General features: G+C 38.6%; 1 protein-coding gene across 3 annotated transcripts in view; it reads left to right on the forward strand.

Annotated features, from left to right (window-relative positions):
• LOC110309746 (cadherin-related family member 3-like) overlaps positions 1-26,807 on the forward strand; it is a 118,284-nt gene that overhangs the window by 65,872 nt on the left and 25,605 nt on the right. For all 3 annotated transcript variants that reach the window (XR_015044712.1, XM_085828907.1, XM_085828908.1), the window contains exons 7-12: positions 287-483; positions 2,044-2,221; positions 4,050-4,212; positions 5,466-5,568; positions 9,829-9,927; positions 22,761-22,993. Coding sequence is in view for 2 of the 3 variants with exons in the window: in XM_085828907.1 (XP_085685033.1) it covers positions 287-483; positions 2,044-2,221; positions 4,050-4,212; positions 5,466-5,568; positions 9,829-9,927; positions 22,761-22,993 (973 nt within the window). In the remaining variant the exon portion in view is untranslated. The remainder of the gene's footprint in view (positions 1-286; positions 484-2,043; positions 2,222-4,049; positions 4,213-5,465; positions 5,569-9,828; positions 9,928-22,760; positions 22,994-26,807) is intronic.

Raw genomic sequence — 26,807 nt, forward strand, 5'->3', positions numbered from 1 at the left:
GTTTACTTCTGGAATTTCTTTAATTTATTGCGCCATCAGTGTTCACATCTATCAAATAGAGATGAACATGGTCCTGGCTTTCTAGGGGAGTGCCTTCAGGGAAGAATGAGTAACCCATAATAAGTCTTAGGGTTTTATGTAAACCTATCAGTGTGTGGTTGAGACACTTCTGTCATGAATACAGTCTCCATTGTGCCCCTACACCATTCAGTCTTTATACCTTCAGCACCATAAGGATAGAAAACAGAGCTTGTACCATGCCAATAACATTTTCTTTCAAAACAAGCTTGTTCAATATTGAAAATGGGGTCTTGAGAGTTACCTTCACAAATTCAACTCTGCACCACAAAGTCAACATCACACTGGATGAAGAAATTCCAGTTGGGAAGATGATTGCAATGTGCCAGGCAACTGATGAAGATAACCTGGGAGGTTTAACCTTTGGACTAGATACAGTGGATGATTATTTTGCAGTGGACAAAGGTAGGTTTAAGAAACTGTATATCTGTCTCCCCGACACATGTGGTTTCTAGAGGGGTATGAGCGAGACTTTGGAAATGTCTGATGAGTAATTCTGCAGGGTCAGCATCTTACTTATTCCTCTGCTAATACATGTCTCTTCACAGCTGTTATGGATCTTATTGCCTCTTCACTTTCCATGCCATTTTAACACATTTTCTTAGACCTAACTCAACTCTATTCTACTTCAGGACCAAATTTTGTGAGGGAGAGCCTGGTTTGACTTAGGAGAGTTCTCTTTCATTCCGTCTGTGGTGAGGCAGTGTAATACCTGCTCAGTGTAGCAAGCTTGGTTCCCACAGCCTGTCTGGGAATCTGACTGCTTCATTACTTTTTTTTTTTTTCTTTACAAGTCCCAGGCTGGACATGAAGAAAGTGTCCATTCATGACTTGGTGTACAAATCCTCCAGCAATTTTCCTTGCTATAGAACAATTCCCTATAGGATTTATACTGGCTCACAGAGTTCTCCAGTCCTGTGAGGCTCTTGCTGCTACAAGTGGGCACTGGCTTGATGATGAGCTTTTATTGGGAGTGTTTTTTCCCCTGCCTTTCTTCCCCATGTCACACTGCCCTGGATTGCCTTCCAAATAATCTGCTTATACTCACATTCTGATTTATATGGATCTCTTAGATTGGCTGCCTGTTTTATAGTTAGCTGCTCTTCATTTTTACAGAGCCACTAGTGAGTTTTTGATTACTCAAATTGGGCCATATTTCTTCTCTGTTCAAAAAATCCTTTCAATTTGCTGTTTGCACTTGAAGTTTGGCCCAGACTTCTTATATTACCACTGAGAACCTGTTTCTCTGGCCCTTACCTTGTTCTCAATGATGCTGCCCTCCCTGAGAACCACCATGTTGTCGTGATTCTTTCTTCGTTTGATTGTTATTCTGAACCAGTAAATAGGCTGTCAGCCTTGAGACCCTGCCCTTGTGTTTTCTAAGTGCCTGATCACTAGACATTATTATCTGTAAAAAAAAAAATCACATTATAGAGTTCATTTCCGTGATAATTTTTGTTTTTCTACATATATTGAGGGCTGTATCCAAGCTTAGAATATAAATTCAATAAATATGGAGATTTTCTGTCATAATACTGAATCTAGTAGCTACAATGCATACCTGCTACATAGATGTAGTCAATATTTTTTGGATTTAAGTGATTGATGAATAAGAACAACTTATGTTCTAGCAGCACTTTTATCTGTGGTTCTCTCTGCAGGGAATCATCCCCCATTTACTAATATTTTCTTTTGCTATGTAACCTTCAAGTTGTAGAATGAGGATCTCTTCTAGAGAGTCTTCTTTATTCTTTAAGTGAAAATAATCTTGTTTTCCTACCCATTAACATAATATGATGAATAGCACATTTCAGCAATAAGTAACTTAGCACTGTTCATTCACTTTGAATTCTCCCCCTAAGTCTAGAGAATAGTGCATACTTTTACTTTTTTTTCACATGTAACAAAGTAATTTTAAAAATGAGAGTCTGGACTTACTGAGCAGGATGTGCTGTTTCGTTACAGAGAAGGGGACTGTGGTTACGACTAACAATCTAGATGTGGAGAAAACTGGCTTTGCAAGTGCTCTGTCCTTCTCTATTAAGGCATGTGATGGTGATCAGAGGTGTACAGTGATTCCAGTGGCTACCTACATTCGTGGCATCAATGACAACTCTCCTTTCTGTGATCAGTATCTGATTAGGTGAGCAGACAATAGACAGAAGCAAGAACTCAGATTGGGCAGAGAGAAGGAAGGACTGTTGTATTTATCAGCTCACTATGACATGTGGCTGATCAAGTTTAATCTTGTTTACTCAGAAATGTTCCTCACAAATAGCCTGGTGGTCCCTTTGTGATTGAAAGTTGAGTTTCCAAGATCTGAAAGTGAGATCTGGGGTTTTAATGGTTCTACTTCTGTCATTAGCAGAAGCCCTACTGTTTTGCTTTGTAAAATGGCATGTCAATAGATCTCTTTGAAAATTGGTTGTGAAGAATTAATGGACTAATTTTGGGGACTGTTTCAGCATAGTGCTGAGCAGCTGCTATCACATGATCTCCCTTATCATGAACCTGCAATTATCACCAGAAATCCTTACCACTGAATAGATTTCTGGTTAAAGATTTCATTCCTGTCTCAGTAAAATATTTGCCTTATAAGAACAAGGTTCTGACTTCAGTACCCATGACACAGATAGAAAAAGCAAACAAACAGGTGTGGTAGCAAGCTTTTGGATACTTAGACCTTGCGGATGGAGTGGCAGAGACAAGCAGGTCACTGGCACCCACTGGCCAGGCAGGCAAGCTTACTTAGAAAGTTCCAGACCAGTGCAGAAAGTCTCTCTCAAACCAAACCAAACCAAACCAAACCAAACCAAACCAAACCAAACCAAACCAAACCAAACCAAACCAAACAAAACAACAACTACTACCACCAAACAAAATAGTGGACAGTCCCTAAGGAGCAGTACCCTATAGTGTCTTCTAGCTTTTACCGACATGTGTACATGAGTACATGTGCACACTCATGTACCTTTATACCCATGTGCACCTGCACACACAGCACAAACATATAGACTTTGCCCTTGATTTAAAAATATATAACCTGGTTCATGCACCATACATTGTATAACTTTCTAAGTGAGAACATAATAAATATCCATATTTATATCTCTGACAATGGAAGGGAAATGATCTGACAGTGTGGCTAAAGTTTTGATGCAAAATTATCCCAATCCAGGGATAGGATTTGATGCTAAGTAAGTGATGAAGAATTCCAAGATTCAGAATTGTTGGCTTTTGAGATGTGGAGAAGAGGTGTGCATGCTTTTCCATTTGATTATTCTGCTTTTCCTTCTCTTCCCCTACACCCTGGTCATCTGCCTGAGAACTCATCTTTGCTGTTTCTCCTATTATCTCTCTCCTTCCTTAAGACCTTTTGTTGCCCCTAACCTCCCTCTCTATTCATGGCCTATACCTACATCACTCTCCCATATAAAAAGCTAGGAGATACACATAAGAGAGAAATTTGTCTTTCTGAGATTGGGCTACCTCACTTAATACAATAATTTCCACATCAATCTACTTTCCATAAATTTACATAATTTTATTTTTATTTCCAACTGAATAAAACTCCACCAGATATATCCACACTTTATTACTCACTCATTAGTGGATGGACATCGAGGTTGCTTTCATTTCCTAGCTATTGTCATAAGACAAGCAATAAATCTGGATGTGCACATATCTCTGTGGTAGGATATAGGAATCTTTGCTCAGAGGTAGCTGAGTCACATAGTCATTCTATTTGCAATTTTTTGAGGCATTTCCATACTTATTTATCTAGTAGCTATATCAGATTACACTACTAGGAAATAGTTTTCTAAATGATGCCCTAAGGAAGACCTGTCTGCTCCAGGATTTTCAAGGCACATACATAGACCTTATCAAAAGTGATGTTTAAGGGGGAAAGCATTGCATTATAAGAGAATGCTTATATACATTGATTTTTTTCTTCTTGAACAATTAAACAGGTACATAGGCAAGGAGGAGGTTGCGAAAGACACAGTTGTTGCTAAGCTCTCATGCCATGACCTTGACAAACCTCCTGACACAATTCATTATGCTCCAAGCTCTGGCCCTGTAGGTTCTGGACAACTATTTGAGCAAGTGCCAGATACCAAAAATTTCATTCAGGTAAGTCCCAGTGGCTGTTATTCCAGGGTCTTTCCCAAGAAAATGGAGTCAGGTCATGGCAAATTGGATCAGTGCTAGTAGGTTCCAAAGGAGGAGTAGAGCAGAGGAGAATTCTGGGCTCTTCTGCTGTCTTACCAGAAGGCACTTGGAATGCTTTTGTTTCTACCAGCAGTTTCTCTTTTTATAATTATCACAAAACAATGCACTTTCTACTTAGCTGGGGAAAGCAGAAGCTAAGAACACATGCTGATTTCCTTAGAGGTCAGTCTGTATGACTGCGTGTTTGACAATGGCTTGCTCTCCTAGCACTGGAAGTCAGTGAAGTCAGCTCCTCTCCAAGAGAGACATACTTTCTACTGGCAGAGTATAAAGACTGCAGGTTCTTTTCTTTCTCTACTAATGATTTTGACGAAATTCCTTTTCCTAAGTCCCAATTTCCATTTCCAGGGCATTTATTTCATTGTGTCATTCTGTGATAGCTTCCATAGTTCCTTATCCCATGCCTCAGTATCACCAACCACCCTCATGTAATTCCTCCTGTTAACCAGAAAATATGATTGAGAAACCCACAGATGAACTCTTTCTTTCTCTTGTTCTGACCCTACATTTTTTTTTGACAAAGTCTATAGCTATAAGGTAAGGTCTTGCATGACTGTGAAGTTTGGACATTTGGGCACAGAACCAGGTACATACTGGGTCAATACTCATTTTGTAATTTTGTAATACAAACCTGAAGTGTCATTATTTAGGCATGTCTTTCCACACACTGTTCATTCAAAATATTTCAATGATTTGCCTATGGCAACACAATTAGCATGCAATGTAGGTTATGAGCTATATAGTCTTCAATGCTGGAATGATCCATCTAAAATTAAGCTCCTCCATAAGGGACTGTGGTGTCCTGTTGTTCCACCTAAATGTTCATTTATATATTTTAGCTGCTGCTGAACTCACACATTCTGAAATGTCATTCTAGGAAATGAAAATGGCCAAAACACTCAGTGTTTTCAGACTGACTTTTTAAAGCATGTACATTAGACATTTCGGCTCTGAGCCAGTGGATAAAGGTACCTGCTTAGCTATTTAAGTTCTATCCTAGGTATCTGCAATGTGAAAAGAACAGACTCCTGCAAGTTCTCCTCTGATTGCCATACACAAATCATAGCTACCCCCTCTCTTCTCTTTCTCTCACACATGTAAAGCAGATTAAAAATTCATTTTTTTGAAATAATGAAATAATGTTGTTCTATAAGGTTACCAAAGATCTGGATTATGAAAACCCAGAGGTGGTTGCAGCAGGGCACATGTATGAAATGATGATTTCAGTATTTGATGACCTACATCCATCTCATACAGGTAATCATTATAGACAATTCAAGACTGGTCAGTGTGTTATAAACATTCATCACATTAGGAATGAGATAGACTGATGGTGGAAGTTTCCATCACTGGGAAGACTTTATATCTCTTAGCAGCATCTTAAATAATATATAATTCTTATGTCATGGTCTGGCTAGAGATCTTAGCATTTAAAAATGCAAGAGGGTATGGGTTCTTGTTAAGATTCCTCTGTATATTTGTAAATATATAAATATTTATACTGTATATGATATATAATATATTTCTTTATACTATCAATTGATCATATATACATATTTGATTCTTTATGCTAAATAATACCAAATACATCTGACTTGATATCAGGCAATCTGAAGTGCACACATACAGGTAATTGTTGCCTTAAATACATTTTACTTGAATGATATTGTTAGATGTAATGTTGTTATTAAAGCAAGCAATGAGCTACTTGACAATTTCTACAGTTCCTGAGCCCAAAGAATGTGCAGGGCATGGTTACTGCTTTCTCACATAATGTTGTGTCAAGACTTTTCCACCATTTTGTGCCAGCCTATGATAAATAAGCCTTTGATGCAGTGAGATTCAGTTTGCTAAGACTGCATGATTATAAAATTCTTGGCACTTAGAGATTTAATAGTTGCAATTTTGCTGACTGTGAATTACTATTCTTTTGACATATTTGAATCAGGTGCTAAGGATCCGGAGCAAAATGATTAGGAGTTGGCGTGCTAAGTAATCTCCCTGATTCCTACTTTTGGTAAAATGAAAGTATATACGGAGTTTCCTAAGGGATTGGTACTTGTTCAACAATTACACATCAGGAGTTTTAGACTATTTTGGAGGGGTTTGGGCTACAGAGAATTTTCTGTGAATATACTCAGAGTCTTCAGGTTACAAGCATCTCTCCATTACTGGTAAATCAAAAGTCATGGGAGGAACTTTAAGTTTAATCATAGAAAGGTACTGTCTGGTAATAAAGAACCTGGAATAAGGGCACAGTTGGGTTTTGTTCTCTTGTGAGAATTCTGAATCATTGCTGGTGGTTGCCTTGATCATTGGGTTGAATGGGATTTGAAGCAAATAAGAAAGAGTATATTGTCTTTCATGGATGCAGAAGGGTGGAATAAGTCTGAATTGGAATCAATACACCTAGGATGTGTTCAATCTCTCTTGAATCAATGATGTAAAAATCTTAGTTGAGTTGTTGTGATTGAATATAAAATGATCCCCACAGGATTGTGTTTGAATACTTTATCCCCAGATGGTGACACTGTTTTGGGAGGCTGTGGAACTTCTGGAAAGTGGTTGTCACTGGAGTCACTGGCAGTGTGTCATGGGAGTTATATCTTGACCCTACTTTCTGCTGTCTTTCTGTTTCCTGATCTGCTGAGACATGAGCAAGCATCCTCCACTTCCTCCTGCCACACATTCCCAACTGTAACCAAGAGTCAAAATCCTTTCTCCATTAATTTGCTTCTTTTGAGTATCTTTATTGCAGTGATCAGGAAAGTAGCTAACACAATGGCTAAGTTAAAATGGTGGTTTGTAGACTTACCCAGCTACCAATAGAAAATGCTATTTTGGAGGCAGGAATCAAAGCATGACATCTTGCCCAGAAATATTCTTGAATTTTTTTTTGAAGCTATTGGTAGAACATCATGAAGAAGTCTATCATATAGGCCAAAGTGACCTTTTAGGGTGGATTTTTTTTTTTTTCTTGTAGCTAGGTAACTTGCCCATTTCGCCCGATTTGAACCTTTCTTGAACAGGGTAGAGAAAAAAAAAAAAAAAAAAAAAAAAAAAACATCTTCAGATATCTTCAGTAAGATATCTTCTCTGGCCTTCACTTGTCAACATATTCACAGTAATTGCTCATAAAATATGCTTACAACATTGCACATTTCACTCCTGTTCTATAGGTCCATTTATTCACACAATTTGAAGTCTTTATGGTTGCAATAAAAAAAGCATAGTACAGTAGAGCTGTAAAGAGCACAACTATTATTGAAACATATACATTTTTATTTTTTGATTTACTTGATTTATTGAAAGAAATATATGGGTCTAAAGTAAATTATTTGTTTTTGTAGAACAAAATGCTTTAAACATTTTAGGGATCATTTTTACTGTTGAGATTGTGATGAAAACTGTAGAGACAATCCTTGAAAGTGAGTATAGTAGCATATGTTAGAAGCGAAAGCATGCCATTAACTTTCTGAAATAAAGGTCATATATATCTCAGACTGAATTTTACTATTTGTCGTGTGTCACACAGACTTTAGGGGAGGCAATATACCAGAATTCTTTTGAACATGAGTGCTATAGATAGATGCTAGAGAACTTCATGGTCAAACAAGTCTGGGAAGAATGCTTGCCTGGAGATTCAAAATAAACACTAGCATAGCAGAAACCCAAAGAAGTCTTGCCTTAAAAACCTCTTTAATTTTTATTTAATTGAGGACTTCGTATTTGGCACATTCATATCTCAAAGATGTTAGTGGCCAGTATACCTTGTTCTGGCATCTACTCCTTTGTAATATTAGAACTTTAATTTTTCTAACATTAGACTATGAACAGTTCTGTTCATATTAGTCTTTTTCTTTTTTTTCCTTTTTAAAAAAGACTTATTTATTTATTTATTTATTTATTTATTTATTTATTTATTATATGCGTGTACTGTAGCTGTCTTCAGACACTCCAGAAGAGGGCATGAGATTTTTGTTATGGTTGGTTGTGAGACACCATGTGGTTGCTGGAATTTGAACTCAGGACCTTTGGAAGAGCAGTTGGTGCTCTTAACTTCTGAGCCATCTCACCAGCCCCTCAGTCTTTTTCTTGTGAAACTGTGGCAGTTATGCCAATGTTCCTGTTACTGTCTTGAATACTATATTCTAATTTTACTCTAAAATATTTTCCTACTTTGAGCTTGCTTCATTTTATGTTTTAATATCAAAATATTTCTTTTCAACATCTCTCTAATAGGCTACCTTAGCTTGTTACCCAAAGCACAGAGTTCCTTCTTTTACTGGCAGTGTGCAAAAATTGTAACAAATCCTTAATTTATTTTTACTACACTTAATGATTTAATTGTATGTGTGTGTACAGAGGGGTACGACATGCCGTAGTGTGCATGTGGAGGTTAGAAAACAACTTGCTGGTGTACGTTCTCTCCTTCTACCACGTGAGTCTTGAGATTGAATTTAAGTCTTCAGGCTTTGGATCATGCATCTTTACTTACTGAGCAACCTGGCTGGCCAGAGATAACTCCTTTTGTGGTAACCTAGTATCCTTTGGAAAAATTTTTGATCATAATTTTCTTTGTCTTATATACTATTACGTAGGAGATGGACAGTGACTTGATTGATTGATTGATTGATGAGAAAACTGAGCTTCCTAGAAGTGGATGATGGCTTAAAGATACAGAATTTATGTTAATTATGAACATTAAACATGGGATTTCTGAGACAAGCTTTAAAAGCATAATGTAGGACATCACAGACTGAATGGAAAGTCAACTCAGCTAACTAATGGAAGAATTGTTCCAAAGAAATTTGTAATAAACTCTCTTGTAGAAAATATGTTACAATATTATGCATAAATATATTATTATACATGTATATGTGTTAATAAAATAAAATATAAAACATAATGCCTTAGACATTTTTGCTAAACTGTTTTGGCTAGCCAAGGAATTCATTTGGATATTGTCTTATGTTCCTTGTTGCTGTCACAGATATCTGATAAGAAGTAAAAGGAGGGATGATTGGCTCATGGGCCAAAAAGTGGGAGTGGGTGGGTAGGGGAGTTGGGGGGAGGGTATGGGGGACTTTTGGAGTAGCATTGGAAATGTAAATGAGGAAAATACCTAATAAAAATATTTTTTAAAAAAGAAAAGATATAGAACACTAGGAGATAGTAAGGGTGGCAGTAAGAGTTGAATGAAGCCAATTACATTGCATCCTCAACCACATAGCAGAGACTAAACAGGAAGAGGAGCCCTGTTATAAAACCTCAACCCCCCTTCCCTTTTGTCCAAGTTCAATCCTCTTTCTAAGGATCCTACAGCCTTCCCTAATGGCACCATCACTTGGGAACTAAGTGTTTTAATACATGAGTGTGGAAACACCAATCATTTGGAGGTAGAGAGACTCCTACTGTAGTTTCATAATTCTTCTCTAATTCTGATACTGGGGACATGTTTCAATAGTTTGTAGAGTAAATCGACAAAAGGTATTAATTTGCTGTTCAATTTTACAGTGACGGTGACAATCCTTGTGGAGATTGCTCCTGACAATGATTTCAGCCCCAAATTTCAAGCCTTGCACTATGTATTTTCAGTTCCAGAAACATCAGAAGGTAAAAATATTCTAAGGTATTTAACATTAAAGCATACACAAAGAAACAAATACCAGATGTCTGCTGAGGAGCCAATGGAAAAGGAACATGAGCATTTATAGAACATAAGCAGGTATAGGAGTGTGGTTGGACATAACACCTTCAGAGGAGTTTCTCTTTACTGGCGATGCTCTTGAACATCATGCTGATGACCTCCCAAAGGCTAATTTGATATTTGATGTCAGTTTTAAGATTTGCTTTTGTTGTGGACAAATGCACATTATTGACTTTACTTCATTTCGTATCCTTTGCCTCCAAACTATGACTAAGTGTCAAGAAGTAGGAATAGTGTGGTTATTATCCATATAATCCAAATATCATGCCCAACTAGGGTAAAGGTTTTAAGTCTAAGGTTCTATCTCTGTTTTTAAATTAGATATGTGTTAGGACATAGTGGTTAACCTCATTTTATTTGGAAACCACAACAATGGTAATAGTTGTAGTTCTGTCATCTAAGATGGAAACATATCCCTTCCTCAGAATCTCTGGATAGTGAGTCCTCCAGGCCTGACCTGAATACTTCAAGTTACAGGACTGACTGTGACATGAGATCAAGTAGAACTGCTTTGTAAGCATATCATGTTGTAGCAGAGAGACCATGAGTACATATGTCAAAGGAAACTGGCTTCAAACATGTCTCTGCTATCAGAAATTAATGATCTCAGCAACTCACATATCTACATATTTTTGATGGTTTTGTTTTCTTATAAATTCATAAGAACATTTTTTATAGTATACAATATTTGGAGTAGTAAAATTTTCTCATTTCTTAATAAATAAATTTATTTCTTAAAATGGAAACATTCAAAGTAAAGTCTCCATACTATTTTGCTATGTTGAAACCAGTAATTTACTTAATAGATGAGGTATCCCTTGATATATTTAGGGGTAAAGTTTTCATTTGTTTTAAAGTACTTCAGCAAAATAATTGTGCCATTCTTCTTCTTCTTTTTTTTTTTTTCCCCAAGACAGGGTTTCTGTTTCTAGCCCTGGCTGTCCTGGAACTCACTTTGTAGACCAGGCTGGCCTTGAACTCAGAAATCTGCCTGCCTCTGCTTCCTGAGTGCCCATTATTCTTTTAAAACTTCACTCCTTCAAGGGCAGGGAGAAATTGTGTAATTATAAGAAATAAAAGGAGGAAAATAATTCAAGCATGTGAAACAAACCAAACCAACAAAAGATCTCAATGCACCCTGATATAGCTGTCTTGTATGAGGCTATGTAAGTGCCTGGCAAACACAGAAGTGGATGCTCACAGTCATCTATAAGATGTAACACAGGGCCCCCAATGGAGAAGCAAGAGAAAGCACCTAAGAAGCTGAAGGGGTCTGCAACCCTATAGGTGGAACAACAATATGAACTAACCAGTACCCCCAGAGCTCATATCTCTAACTGCATATGTAGCAGAAGATGGCCTAGTCGGGTATCACTGGGAAAAGAGGCCCCTTGGTATTGCAAACTTTATATGCCCCAGTACAGGGGGATGCCAGGGCCAAGAAGCAGAAGTGGGTGGGTAGGCAAGCAGGGCAGGGGGAGGGTATAGGGAACTTTCGGGATAGCATTTGAAATGTATATAAAGAAAATATCTAATAAAAAAAAGGAGATAAGTCCCTTCTGGTTGGCGACAGCACTGGGTCACCTGGGTGTGGAGTCGGTGGACACCACCAAGGTCCCTAGAGGACTCTCCCCATGATCTTAGGACCACTGGTGAGTGGAACAACACTTCCGTTCCATTCCAATCGCGTGGGACCTGAGAGAGCATTGGGGAAGCAGAAAACCTCGCCTGACCAGGGTCACAAATCCCTTCCGGTTGGGTCACCTGGGTGAGGAGTCAGTGGACACCCCCAAGGTCTCTAGAGGACTTTCCACGTGATCTTAGGACCACCGGTGAGTGGAACACAACTTCTGTTCCATCTCAACTGCGCGGGACCTGAGACAGCATTAGGGAAGCAGAAAACCCGGCCTGATCAGGGTCACAAGTCCCTACAGGTCAGCACCAGCACCGGGTCACCTTGGGCACGGAGTTGGCAAACACCCCCAACATCCCTAGAGGACAGCTTCTTAGGCAGATCCCATTTCAGGCTCCAGACAGCCGGGCACCTTCCTTGCCAGAGGAGAGGTGTCCGCCTTGCCTGGGAGGGCTTTGTCAGAGCACCTGGGGGAGCCACCTTGGTTCCCATATCCCTCCAAGACTAGTCTGTGCAGGTGAGAGTGTGGACTACAGAAGCTAACAGCTTCTGGGACAGGCCTTGTTTTAGACCTTCATCTTCTGCCAGGAGGCAGGTCCGAATGCCAGATATCTGTGCACCTTACCTGCAAGAGGAGAGCTTGCCTGCAGAGAGTGCTCTGACCACTGAAACTCAGGAGAGAGCTAGTCTCCCAGGTCTGCTGATAGAGGCTAACAGAAACCAAGACCACTCACCATCATCAGAACGCAGAACTCCCACCTCACACAGTCCTGGGCAACCCAACACACCCGAAAACATAGACCTGGAATTAAAGGCATATCTCATGATGATGGTACAGGACATCAAAAAGGACTTTAATAACTCACCCAAAGAAATAAAGGAGAACACTCCTAAAGAGTTACAAGTCCTTAAAGAAAACCAGGAAAACACAAACAAACCGGTAGAAGTCCTTAAAGAAAAACAGGAAAACACATCCAAACAGGTAATGGAAATGAACAAAACCATACGAGAACTAAAAATGGAAGTACACACAATAAAGAAAACCCAAAGTGAGGCAACACTGAAGACAGAAACCCTAGGAAAGAAATCTGGAACCATAGATGCGAGCATCAGCAACAGAATACAAGAGATAGAAGAGAGAATCTCAGGTGCAGAAGATTCCACAGAGACAATCAGCACAACAATAAAAAAATGCAAAATTCAAAGAGATCCTAACTCAAAATATCCAGGAAATCCAGGACACAATAAGAAGACCAAACCTACCACTCATAGGTGTAGATGAGAATGAAGATTCTCAACTTATAGGGCCAGAAAATATCTTCAACAAGATTATAGAAGAAAACTTCCCAAAACTAAAGAAAGAGATGCCCATGAACATGAAAGAAGCCTACAGAACTCCAAATAGACTGGACCAGAAAAGAAATTCCTCCTGACACATAATAATCAGAACAACATATACATTAAATAAAGATAGAATATTAAAAGCAGTAAGGGATAAAGGTCAAGTAACATATAAGGGCAGGCCTATTAAAATGACACCAGACTCAACACCAGAGACTATGAAAGCCAGAAGATGCTGGACAGATGTTATGCAGACACTAAGAGAACACAAATGCCACCCCAACATTCAATTACCATAGATGGAGAAACCAAAGTATTCCACAACAAAAGCAAATTCACACATTATCTTTCCATGAATCCAGCCCTTCAAAGGATAATAACAGAAAAAAATCAATACAAGGATGGAAACCATGCCCTAGAAAAAGCAAGAAAGTAATCCTTCAACAAACCTAAAAGAAGACAACCACAAGAACAGAATGCCAACTCTAACAACAAAAATAATAGGAAGCAACAATTACTTTTCCTTAATATCTCTTAATATCAATGGACTCAATTCCCCAATAGAAAGACATAGACTAACAGACTGGCTACACGAACAGGAACCAACATTTTGCTGCTTACAGGAAACCCATCTCAGGGAAAAAGACAGACATTACCTCAAATTGAAAGGCTGGAAAATTATTTTCCAAGCAAATGGTTGAAGAAACAAGCCTGAGTAGCCATTCTAAAATCTAATAAAATAGACTTCCAACCCAAAGTTATCAAAAAAGACAAGAAGGCACACTTCATACTCATCAAAGATAAAATCTTCCAAGAGGAACTCTCAATTCTGAATATCTATGCTCCAAATGCAAGGGCAGCCACAGCCATTAAAGAAACTTTAATAAAGCTCAAAGCACACATTGCACCTCACATAATAATAGTGGGAGACTTCAACACACCACTTTCATCAATGGACAGATTGTGGAAACAGAAACTAAACAGGGACACAATGAAACTAACAGAAGTTAGGAAACAAATGGATTTAACAGATATCTACAGAATATTTTATCCTAAAACAAAAGGATATACCTTCTTCTCAGCACCTCATGGTACCTTCTCCAAAATTGACCATATAATTGGTCACAAAACAGGCCTCAACAGATACAAAAATATTGAAATTGTCCCATGTATCCTATCAGATCACCATGGACTAAGGCTGATCTTCAATAACAACATAAATAATAGAATGCCAACATTCACATGGAAACTGAACAACACTCTTCTCAATGAGACCTTGGACAAGGAAGGAATAAAGAAAGAAATTAAAGAGTTTTTAGAGTTTAATGAAAATGAAGCCAGAACATACCCAAACTTATGGGACACAATGAAAGCATTTCTAAGAGGAAAACTCATGGCTCTGAGTGCCTCCCAAAAGAAACTAGAGAGAGCACACATTAGCAGCTTGACAACACACCTAAAAGCTCTAGAACAAAAGGAAGCAAATTCACCCAAGAGGAGTAGATGGCAGGAAAAAATCAAACTCAGGGGCAAAATCAACCAAGTGGAAACAAGAAGAACTATTCAAAGAATCAACCAAACGAGGAGCTGGTTCTTTGAGAAAATCAACAAGATAGATAAACCCTTAGCCAGAATCACTAGAGGGTACAGGGACTGAATCCTAATTAACAAAATCAAAATGAAAAGGGAGATATAACAACAGATCCTGAAGAAATCCAAAACACCATCAGATCCTTCTACAAAAGGCTATACTCAACAAAACTGGAGAACCTGGATGAAATGGACACGTTTCTTGACAGATACCAAGTACCAAAGTTAAATCAGGAACAGGTTAATGATCTAAACAGTCCCATATCCCCTAAAGATATAGAATCAGTCATTAATAGTCTCCCAACCGAAAAAAGCCCAGGACCAGATGGGTTTAGTGCAGAGTTTTATCAGACCTTCAAAGAAGATGTAATTCCAGTTCTTCTCAAACTATTCCATAAAATAGAAACAGAAGGTACTCTACTCAAATCAATCTATGAAGCCACAATTACTCTGATACCTAAAGCACAGAAAGACCCAACAAAGATATAGAACTTCAGACCAATTTCCCTTATGAATACCGATGCAAAAAATCCTCAATAAAATTCTCGCTAACGGAATCCAAGAACACATCAAAACAATCATCCATCCTGACCAAGTAGATTTCATCCCAGGGATGCAGGGATGGTTTAATATATGGAAATCCATCAACATAATCCACTATAGAAACAAATTCAAAGACAAAAACCACATGATCATCTCATTAGATGCATAGAAAGCATTTGAAAAAATCCAATACCCATTCATGATAAAACTCTTGGAAAGATCAGGAATTTGAGGCCCATACCTAAACATGATAAAAGCATTCTACACAAACCAGTAGACAAAATCAAAGTAAATGGTGAGGAGCTTGAAGCAATCTCACTAAAATGAGAGACTAGATAAGGCTGCCCACTTTCTTCATACCTAGTCAACATAGTATTTGAAGTCCTAGCCAGAGCAATTCAACAACAAAAGTAGATCAAGGGGATACAAATTGGAAAGGAAGAAGTCAAAATATCACTTTTTGCAGATGATAGTTTACTATATATAAGTGACCTTAAAAATTCCACGAGATAACTCCTAAACCTGATAAACAGCTTCAGTGAAGTAGCTGAATATGAAATTAACTCAAACAACTCAATGACCTTTATCTACACAAAGGATAAACAGGTTGAAAAAAAATAAGGTAAACACCACCCTTCATAATAGTCACAAATAATATAAAATACTGTGGTGTGACTAAGGAAGTGAAAGATCTGTATGATAAGAACTTCAAGTCTCTGAAGAAAGAAATTAAAGAAGATCTCAGAAGATGGAAAGATCTCCCATGCTCATTGGTTGGCAGGATCAATATAGTAAAAATGGCTATCTTGCCAAAAGCAATCTACAGATTCAATGAACTCCCCGTCAAAATTCCAACTTAATTCTTCAACGAATCAGAAAGGGCAATCTGCGAATTCATCTGGAATAACAAAAAACCTAGGATAGCAAAGACTCCTCTCAAGGATAAAAAAACCTCTTGTGGAATCACCATGCCTGAACTAAAGCTGTACTACAGAGCAATTGTGATAAAAAGTGCATGGTATTGGTATAGTGACAGACAAGTAGACCAATGGAACAAAATTGAAGACCCAGAGATGAACACACACCTATGGTCACTTGATCTTTGACAAGGGAGCTAAAACCATGCAGTGGAAAAAAGACAGCATTTTCAACAAATGGGGCTGGCACAACTGGCGGTTATCATGTAGAAAAATGGGAATTGTTCCATTTCTATCTCCTTGTACTAAGGTCAAATCTAAGTGGATTAAGGAACTCCACATAAAACCAGAGACACTGAAACTTATAGAGGAGAAAGTAGGGAAAAGCCTCGAAGATGTGGGTACAGGGGGAAAATTCCTGAATAGAACAGCAACGGCTTGTGCTGTAAGATCGAGAATCGATAAATGGGACTTCATAAAATTGCAAAGCTTCTGCAAAGCAAAAGACACCGTCAATAAGACAAAAAGGCCACCAACAGATTGGGAAAGGATCTTTACCTATCCCAAATCGGATAGGGGACTAATATCCAATATGTATAAAGAACTCAAGAAGGTGGACTCCATAAAATCAAATAACCCCATTAAAAATGCGGCTCAGAGCTGAACAAAAATTCTCACCTGAGGAATACCGAATGGCTGAGAAGCACCTGAAAAAATGTTCAACATCCGTAATCATCAGGGAAATGCAAATCAAAACAACCCTGAGATTCCACTTCACTCCAGTCAGAATGGCTAAGATCAAAAATTCAGGTGACAGCAGATGCTGGTGAGGATGTGGAGAAAGAGGTACACTCTTCCATTGTTAGTGGAATTGGAAGCTTTTACAACCACTCTGGAAATCTGTCTGGTGGTTCCTCAGAATATTGGACATAGTACTACCAAAGGATCCTGCAATACCTCTCCTGGGCATATATCCAGAAGATGTTCCAACTGGTAAGAAGGACACATGCTCCTCTATGTTCATAGCAGCCTTATTTATAATAGCCAGAAGCAGGAAAGAACCCAGATGCCCCTCAACAGAGGAATGGATACAGAAAATGTGGTGCATTTACACAATGGAGTACTACTCAGCTATTAAAAAAATGAATTTATGAAATTCCTAGCCAAATGGATGGACCTGGAGGGCATCATCCTGAGTGAGGTAACCCAATCACAAAGGAACTCACACAATATGTACTCACTGATAAGTGGATATTAGCCCAGAAACTTAGGATACCCCAGATATAAGATACAATTTGCTAAATGCATGAAATTCAAGAAGAACGAAGACCAAAGTGTGGACACTTTGCCCCTTCTTAGAAATGGGAACAAAACACCCATGGAAGGAGTTACAGAGACAAAATTTGGAGCTGTGATGAAAGGATGGACCATCTAGTGATTGCCATATGCAGGGATCCATCCCATAATCAGCTTCCAAATGCTGACACCATTGCATACACTAGCAAGATTTTGCTGAAAGGACCCAGATATAGCTGTCTCTTGTGAGACTATGCCGGGTCCTAGCAAACACAGAAGTGGATGATCACAGTCAGCTATTGGATGGATCACACTGCCCCCAATGGAGGAGCTAGAGAAATTACCCAAGGAGCTAAAGGGAACTGCGACCCTATAGGTGGAACAACAATATGAACTAACCAGTACCCCGGAGCTCTTGTCTCTAGCTGCATTTGTATCAAAAGATGGCCTAGTCGGCCATCACTGCAAAGAGAGGCCCATTGGACTTGCAAACTTTATATGCCCCAGTTCAGGGGAACCCTAGGGCCAAAAAGGGGGAGTGGGTGGGTAGGGGATTATGGGGGTGGGTATGGGGGACCCTTGGGATAGCATTGAAAATGTAAACAAGGAAAATACCTAATAAAAATAAATTAAAAAAAAAGTGCATGGTACTGGTATAGCAACAGACAAGTAGACCAATGGAATAGAATTGAAGACCCAGAAATGAACCCACACACCCATGGTCACTTGGTTTTTGACAAGGGAGCAAAAACCATCCAGTGGAAAAAAGACAGCATTTTCAACAAATGGTACTGGCACAACTGGTGGTTATCATGTAGAAGAATGTGAATTGATCCATTCCTATCGCCTTGTACTAAAGTCAAATCTAAGTGGATTAAGGAACTCCACATAAAACCAGAGACACTGAAACCTATAGAGGAGAAAGTGGGAAAAAGCCTCGAAGACATGGGTACAGTGGAAAGATTCCTGAATAGAATAGCAATGGCTTGTGCTTTAAGATTGAGAATCGACAAATGGGACCTCATAAAATTGCAAAGCTTCTGTATGGCAAATGACACCGTCAATAAGACAAAAAGGCCACCAACAGATTGGGAAAGGATCTTTACCTATCCTAAATCAGATAGGGGACTAATATCTAATATATATAAGAACTGAAGAAGGTGGATTCCAGAAAATTAGATAACCCCATTAAAAATGGGGCTCAGAGCCAAACAAAGAATTCTCACCTGAGGAATACCGAATGGCTGAGAAGCACCTGAAAAAATGTTCAGCATCCTTAATCATCAGGGAAATGCAAATCAAAACAACCCTGAGATTCCATCTCACACCAGGCAGAATGGCTAAGATCAAAAATTCAGGTGCCAGCAGATGCTGGCGAGGATGTGGAGAGAGAGGAACACTCCTCCATAGCCGGTGGGATTGCAAGCTTGTACAACCACTCTGGAAATCAGTCTGGTGGTTTTCAGAAAATTGGACAAAGTACTACTGGAGGATCCTGCAATACCTCTCCTGGGCATATATCCAGAAGATGTTCCAACTGGTAAGAAGGACACATGCTTCACTATGTTCATAGCAGCCTTATTTATAATAGCCAGAAGCAGGAAAGAACCCAGATGTCCCTCATCAGAGGAATGGATACAGAAAATTTGATACATTTACACAATGGAGTACTACTCAGCTATTAAAAAAATGAATTTATGAAATTCCTAGGCAAATGGATGGATCTGGAGGGCATCACCCTGAATGAGGTAACCCAATCACAAAAGAACTCACATGATATGTACTCACTGATAAGTAGATATTAGCCCAGAAACTTAGAATACACCAGATACAAGATACACTTTCAAAAACACATGAAACTGAAGAAGAATGAAGACCAAAGTGTGGACACTTTGCCCCTTCTTAGAATTGGGAACAAAACACCCATGGAAGGAGTTATAAAGTTTGGAGCTGAGACGAAAGGAATGACCATCTAGAGACTGCCATACCCAGGGATCCATCCCATAATCAGCCTCCAAATGCTGACACTATTGCATATACTAGCAAGATTTTGCTGAAAGGACCCAGATATAGCTGTCTCTTGTGAGGCTATGCCTGGTCCTGGCAAACACAGAAGTGGATGCTCACAGTCAACTATTGGATGGATCACAGGTCCCCCAATGGAGGAACTAGAGAAAGTACCCAAGGAGCTAATGGGGTCTGCAACCCTCTAGGTGGAACAACAATATGAAGTAACCAGTACCCCCAGAGTTCGTGTCTCTAGCTGCATATGTATCAGATGATGGCTTAGTCGGCCATCATTGGAAATAGAGGCCTATTTGTCTTGCAAACTTCATATGCCTCAGTACAGGGGAACTCCAGGTTCAACAAGTGGGAGTGGGTGGGTAGGGGAGTGGGGAGAGGGTATAGGGGACTTTTCGGATAGCATTGTTAATGTAAATGAAGAAAATACCTAATAAAAAAGAATGAACTAGAGGGGGGGAAATAAGGAAAAATATCCCAATGCATTCCATTCAGCTTGTACGTCCTAATAAGGAAGAATAAGAAGTGATTTTTTTGCTTTTCCAAAAATAAAAAAATAAAAATTCCAGCACGCTGAAAACTGCCAGCGCTCAGGAGACATCAGCAGTATAACTCATTGGCAGTGGGACGAAAGGTGTTTGACATCAAGAATCCAGCTACTGGCTTAGAAAGATGACTCAGCAGCTAAGAGCACATACTGTTTTTGCAGAGGGCCTAAATTCCATTCCAATAATCCTCGGTTGTTGGCTTATAACTGCCTTTTACTCTAGCTGTAGGAGACCTAGAACCTCTGGCTTCTGTGATCACCCATAGTCATGTGTAGATGATACTCCCACACAGACACATAGTTAAAGATATGAATATATATATAACTATATATATAATTAGTAAATATATAAATATTTTAAAAGAATCCTCATATGTGACAATTTACATGTTTACTGAGGTACTGTGCAGGGGATGTTAGACATGCACAGACGCCTCATCTCAGCTCTATGATCTAGTTATTATCTTAATTTTATACATGAGAAGTCAAAAGTACAGGACTTGGACTATAGTTCATTTCCACAAAGCTCCTATAAATATATCAAACATTGGGTCTATAGATCTTGAGAATATTTAAAAACTACATTAAGGAGCTGGGCATGGTGGGACTTGAGAGGCAGAGGCAGGTGGATCTCTGAGTTTGAGGCCAGCCTAGATTTCATAGTGAACTCCAGGCCAGCTTAAAACAGAACAGAACAAAACATTACATTAATAGAAAAGTTGTTTCCCCCATACTGAATTAATTAGCATAGAGCATTCAAATGCATCTAGTAGATTACATGACAATTATAATTATGGAGATCTATAGTACTTAAAGTAAACCTGATGATCTGTGATAAGCTGGCAGAAATCTATGGAAGGAAGTAGATGTAAGTAAAGAACTCCTTCATCAGTAGTGACTTTGAGAAAACATGGCGAGTAAATGAACTGAGTTGCAGGTCACCTGGGAAAATGTATTCCATTCCCAGTATGTTTTGCTGAGGTTCGGCAGCATTCAGAATCCCATAATTACTCTATTTAAAATTCAGCTAAAGGTACTGCAGATCAGGTTTAGAGTTTAATGAAAGGTTAATTTTCCACCTTCAGAAGACCATGCTTCCCACTGTACTTTCCCAGGTGTTAAGTGTGGAAATGATCCCATCACTTTTCAGGTCTGTAAGGCAGAGATTAGTTTTACTGGTTATGTCTTCTCCATGACCATGTATCCATTGTAGTACCCTTTATAAATATGAAGCTGTCACTCAAGCAATAGATTCGTTCTCTTCTGGGACTGCTAGAAGAAGAAACTTTCTTTCTTTCCATGACAGCTCTTCTAGTGTTGTTAATATCATAATCTGTGCTCACTGCCTACTTAATAGTTCATTACAAGAGATGAATCTTGATTAAAAGTACATGCCAGATAAGGAAATATTCTTTGAGGTTGAAAGTGATGGGGATGGCACATGCTCTTTCTTATTCATCATTGCTCAGTAGAAACACCCAGACAGGTCATGGTAAGCTACATATCATCATCTATCAGATCTTATGATTTAAGTATAAAATGATTGAAGAATAACCTATCATAGCTGTAATCTGTTGTCATAAAGATGCTATGTGCTAAATCTCATACAGATTAGAGTAACAGCAATAAATATTTCTAGCCTAGACATCCAAGAATTGCATTATCTTTCTGGTCCTGCTCAAGCTTGTGAGAGTCAGCTCATTTTTAGTGCTCTGTCCTGGTGTGGTTGGGATGACTGAAGTGCTTTGGCTTTCCCCATCCTCTTCTTCTCAGGCTAAATTGAGTATGTTCTTAGAGTGAAGGAAGATGTAAAGTCATAACTAGAGTGACTTTCATAGGTATAGTCAGCAAAGCATGTGAGTGTGTGTGTGTGCACGAATGTGCTCGCGCGCACGCATGTGTGGTAATGTGGCAAAAGAAAGTCAATCTAACCTCACAAATACTTCTCATACCTTTACCTGCATCAGGTTGACTAATATCTCATTGATCAAAGCAAATCACAAGCCAGAGTGCTAAGTTTGTCTGCATGGCCAGTAGTGGGGACACAGTGAGGGTAAAGAACTTGGGCATAGGAATTTAACCAATGTACTGTAGTTATCATTTTTCTGAAAGATTACTGGTGAATATTATTAACCAGAAGTATTGTGAAGCAATTTAAAAATTGGATTGTAGAATTAGCAGGCACAGGCTTGAGATAGACTCCATCACAATTAGTTGTGTGGCCTTGGGCAAATTAACATCACAGGGTCTCAGTTTCTTATGTATAAAATAGAGGAAGTAGTACTACTGTCATCAGGCTGTGAGGAAGGCTCAGTGAGAGAACTACGCAAATCAGAAATAATTCTTGCTTAGCATTTACTGTATATCAGGATTTCTATTATTGTAAGTGCTTCATGTATTTTAATTCACCCAGTCTTCACAACTCGGTATGGTAGATACTGCAATTGCACTTAGTTTACAAAGAAAGAAAGAAAAAATGAAGGGGCCTACAGAATTGTCCATTGTTACACTAGTTAGAGTCTGAGATTTGTAAACTGAAACTTCCAGTTTCTGAGTTTGGCTTTTGAACATTATATGCCACTTAGCATAATACTAAGATGAAGCTAATTATTTATATTATAGAGGTGTTTTAAAATTGTTTCATTTGAATGAATCCAGTGGTATACAGTAGCTAGGTATTCCCTGTAAATCTACCTGATATTATGTGAAGTTTTAGTCATCAAACACTCATTATTACCTAAAAGTATTTATATTCTCATCACTTGAAAAAATACAGATTATCATTTGAAAAATTATAGATATTATAAGCCTTTATGTACATGAGAAAAATAAACTGTAAAATGTTGCCAGCTTTCTACAAAGTTGGACAAGTGACTGCTATTGATGAGGACCACCCACCAGACTGTCTGACATACAAGATAACCAAGGGACACATCCAGGCTGTACAAAAGTTTTGGATTCACCCCTTCTCTGGAGTGATCGAACTCACCACTCAGCCAGACTATGAGTCAGTGAGGCAATATAACCTCACAGTTGAAGCTGTGGATTGTGACAGAAACCGTCCACGCACTGCAGTGGCCACAGTGAGTAATGAGACACAGATTTTTGGGTCCATGTGACTGACCAATGTATTAAGTTCTAATTTATCACAATAGTGGCAGATAATAGAGAAAACTTGTGAATTTCTTCTACTTGTCAAGTGTTCCATAATGTTTGTATCAACTTAGATTTGGAAGTCTGAAAGACGGAGTTTTAGATTTTTAAAATCCTACTTTAATAAGTGATCTTAAAAGCTTTAACCTCCTTTTAGCCCACCACCCACCAGAGGTAGTGGTAAGGAGAGTTTAATATGACATAGGAGGATGTAGACCTGTTTAGAAATAGTTCTTTGGGACAATTTCAATCTTTGTTGTCAGAATATTTGCAGTTCAGTTCACACAAATCAGAAGTGGCTGCTTGATCCACTTGGAAACACCATTTACAAATCAGTAACAGCAATTCAGTCCAGAAGAAACCGAGGCTCCATCAATAGGCCTGGGTCCCCATTCTGCAGAAGTGGCAAGAAGCTGAGGGAACACCACCAGAAGTTCATTGGTGGATTTCTCTCTACAAAGTCAGTGTAGAAAGGCAAATCAATGCCACAGAGTTTTCAGTGAAGACCAGAATCAGCAAAGCCTACAGAAGACCAGCAAATGATAGCAAGGAGAACTAATGCCACAGTACTGTCCAGTGTCTGTTGAGTTATGTTCATACTCTTTCTAAACATCACATGTCCTCTGAAGTGTCTGCTATGGCAAAACATCACCCGCTCCCTTTGTAGGCTTTTTATTTCCAGAAAAACACCATGAGTCTGTTCTCAGCGAAACATCTTCTCATAAGAGAGTTTCCAGAAAAACATCACATGACACAACTGAATCTCCAAAGAAACCAGAAATTTTCACTTCAGAATGGGGAAGGAGGAACTGGCTACCTTCTTTCTCTTGCATGTATGGGTTCTCAAAAGGATAACATGAATATTTTTGGACAAGATGTGAGGTAGTTGATACTCACTTTAACATGTGAAGTAGGCAGTATTACTCACATTCACCATACAAATGAGGACGCTGAGGTACAGAGTTTAGGAAATATACCTAGGATTAATAAAATATTCACAGACCAAGCATTGCCTTGAAGTAGAAGGCAACCTGGATTTAGTGGATATTTCTACAATTTTTTTTTTTTTTTTTTGGTATCAAAGCTAAAGGACTGCCTGTTGAAAGATATCAAGAATATATAATGTATTTATTTATTTATATTCTTTAAAGTCTAGCATTTATATATATTATAAGTTCCTTTTTTCTTTTTACTGGATATTTTCTTTATTTACATTTCAAATTTTATCCTGTTTCCTGGTTTCCCCCCTCCTGGAAACTACCTATCCCATCTTCCCTCCCCCTGCTTCTATGAGGGTATCCCTCCACTCACCTACCCACTTCCACCTCCCTACCCTTGATTTTCCTACACTAGGGCATCACTGAGCCTTCATAAGACCAAGGACCTCTCCTACCAATGATGCATGACAAGGCCATCCTCTGCTACATATGCAGCTGGATTCATGTATACTCTTTGTTGATATTTGGGAGCTCTGGGGGGTCTGGTTGGTTGATTATGTTGTTCTTCCTATGGGGTCACAAACTCCTTCAGTCCTTTCTCTAACTTCTCTAATGGGGAACCCATGCTCAGTCCAGTGGTTGGCTGCTAGTATTCACCTTTGTATCTCCCAGGCTTTGGAAGGGCCTCTTAGGAGCCATATTAGGCTTCTATCAGTAAGGACTTTGTGGCATCCACAATAGTATCTGTATATGGGATGAATCCTCAGGTGTGACAGTCTCTGTATGGCCTTTTCTTTAGTCTCTGCTCTACATTTTATCTCCCTATTTGCTCCTGTGAGTATTTTGTTCTCCTTTTAAGAAGGACCGAAGCACACTTTGCTCTTACTTCTTCTTGAGCTTCATGTAGTCTGTGAATTGTATCTTGGTTATTTGGAGCTTTGGGGCTAATATCCACTTATCAGTGAGTGCATACCATGTGTGTTCTTTTGTGCTTGTGTTACCTCACTCAGGATGATATTTTCTAGTGCTATCCATTTGCTAAGAATTTCATGAATTCATCATTTTTAATAGCTGAGTAGTACTCCATTGTATAAATGTACCACATTTTCTGTATCCATTACTCTGTTGAAGGACATCTGGGTTCTTTCCAGCTCCTGGCTATTATAAATAAGGCTGCTATGAACTTAGTGGAGCATGTGTCCTTATTACATGTTGGAGCATCTTCTGGTTATATGCCCTGGAGTGATATAGCTGGGTCCTCAGGTAGTATGATGTCCAATTTTCTGAGGAACCACCAAACTGATTTCCAGAGTGGTTGTACCAGCTTACAATCCGACCAGCAATGGAGGACTGTTCCTCTTTCACCACATCCTCACCAGAATGTGCTGTCACCTGACTTTCTGATTTTAGTCATTCTGTCTGGTGTGAGGTGGAATATCAGGGTTGTTTTGATTTGCATTTCCCTGATGACTAAGGATGTTGAACATTTCTTTAGGGGCTTCTCAGACATTTTATATTCCTCAGTTGAAAATTCTTTGTTTAGCTCTGTACCCCATTTTTAATAGGGTTATTTAATTCTCTGGAGTCTAACTTCTTGAGTTCTTTGTATATATTGGATATTAGCCCTCTATCAGGTATAGGTTTGTTAAAGAACTTTTCCCAATCTGTTGGTTGCCTTTTTGTCCTATTGACAGTGTCCTTTGCCTTAAAGAACTTTGCAATTTCATGAGGTCCCATTTTTCAATTCTTGATCTTAGAGCATAAGCCATTGGTGTTCTGTTCAGGAATTTTTCCCCTGTGCCCATATCTTCGAGGATTTCCCCAACTTTCTCCTCTATAAGTTTCAGTGACTCTGGTTTTATGTGGAGTTCCTTGATCCACTTAGACTTGAGCTTTGTACAAGGAAATAAGAATGGGTCGATTTGCATTTTTCTACATGCTGAACGCCAGTTGAACCAGCACCATTTGTTAAAAATGATGTCTTTTTTTCCCACTGGATGGTTTTAGCTCCTTTATCAAATATCAAGTGACCATAGGTACATGGGTTCATTTCTGGGTCTTCAATTCTATTCCATTAATTTTCCTGCCTGTCTCTGTACCAATACCATGCAGTAATTTTTTTTTTTTAATCACTATTGCTCTGTAATACAGCTTGAGGTCAGGGATGGGGATTCTTCCAGAAGTTCTTTTATTGTTGAGAATAGATTTTGCTATCATGGGTTTTTTGTTATGCCAAATATATTGCAAGTTGCTCTTTCTAATTCTATGAAGAATAGATTTGGAATTTTGATGGGGATCGCATTGAATCTGTAGATTGCTTTCAGCAAGATGGCTATTTTTACTTTATTAATCCTGCCAATCCATGAGCATATTAGATCTTTCTTTCTTTCTTTATTTCTTTCTTTGTTTCTTTCTTTGTTTCTTTCTTTGTTTCTTTCTTTGTTTCTTTGTTTCTTTCTTTGTTTCTTTCTTTGTTTCTTTCTTCTTTCTTTCTTTCTTTCTTTCTTTCTTTCTTTCTTTCTTTCTTTCTTTCTCTCTCTCTCTCTTTCTCTCTCTCTCTTTCTTTCTTTCTTTCTTTCTTTCTTTCTTTCTTTCTTTCTTTCTTTCTTTCTTTCTTTCTTTCTCTGTCTCCCTCTCTTCTCTCTCTCTCTCTCTCCTCTCTTTATTTATTTATTTATTTATTTATTTATTTATTTATTAGATATTTCCTTTATATACATTTCAAATGCTATCCCAAAAGTTCCCTATACCATTCCTCTGCCCTGTTCTCCTACCCACCCATTCCCGATTCTTGGCCCTGGCATTC

The sequence above is a fragment of the Mus caroli genome, unplaced genomic scaffold (genome assembly GCF_978045245.1).
Source record: "Mus caroli unplaced genomic scaffold, Mus_caroli_1 scaffold_12, whole genome shotgun sequence".
NCBI classification, from domain to species: domain Eukaryota; kingdom Metazoa; phylum Chordata; class Mammalia; order Rodentia; family Muridae; genus Mus; species Mus caroli.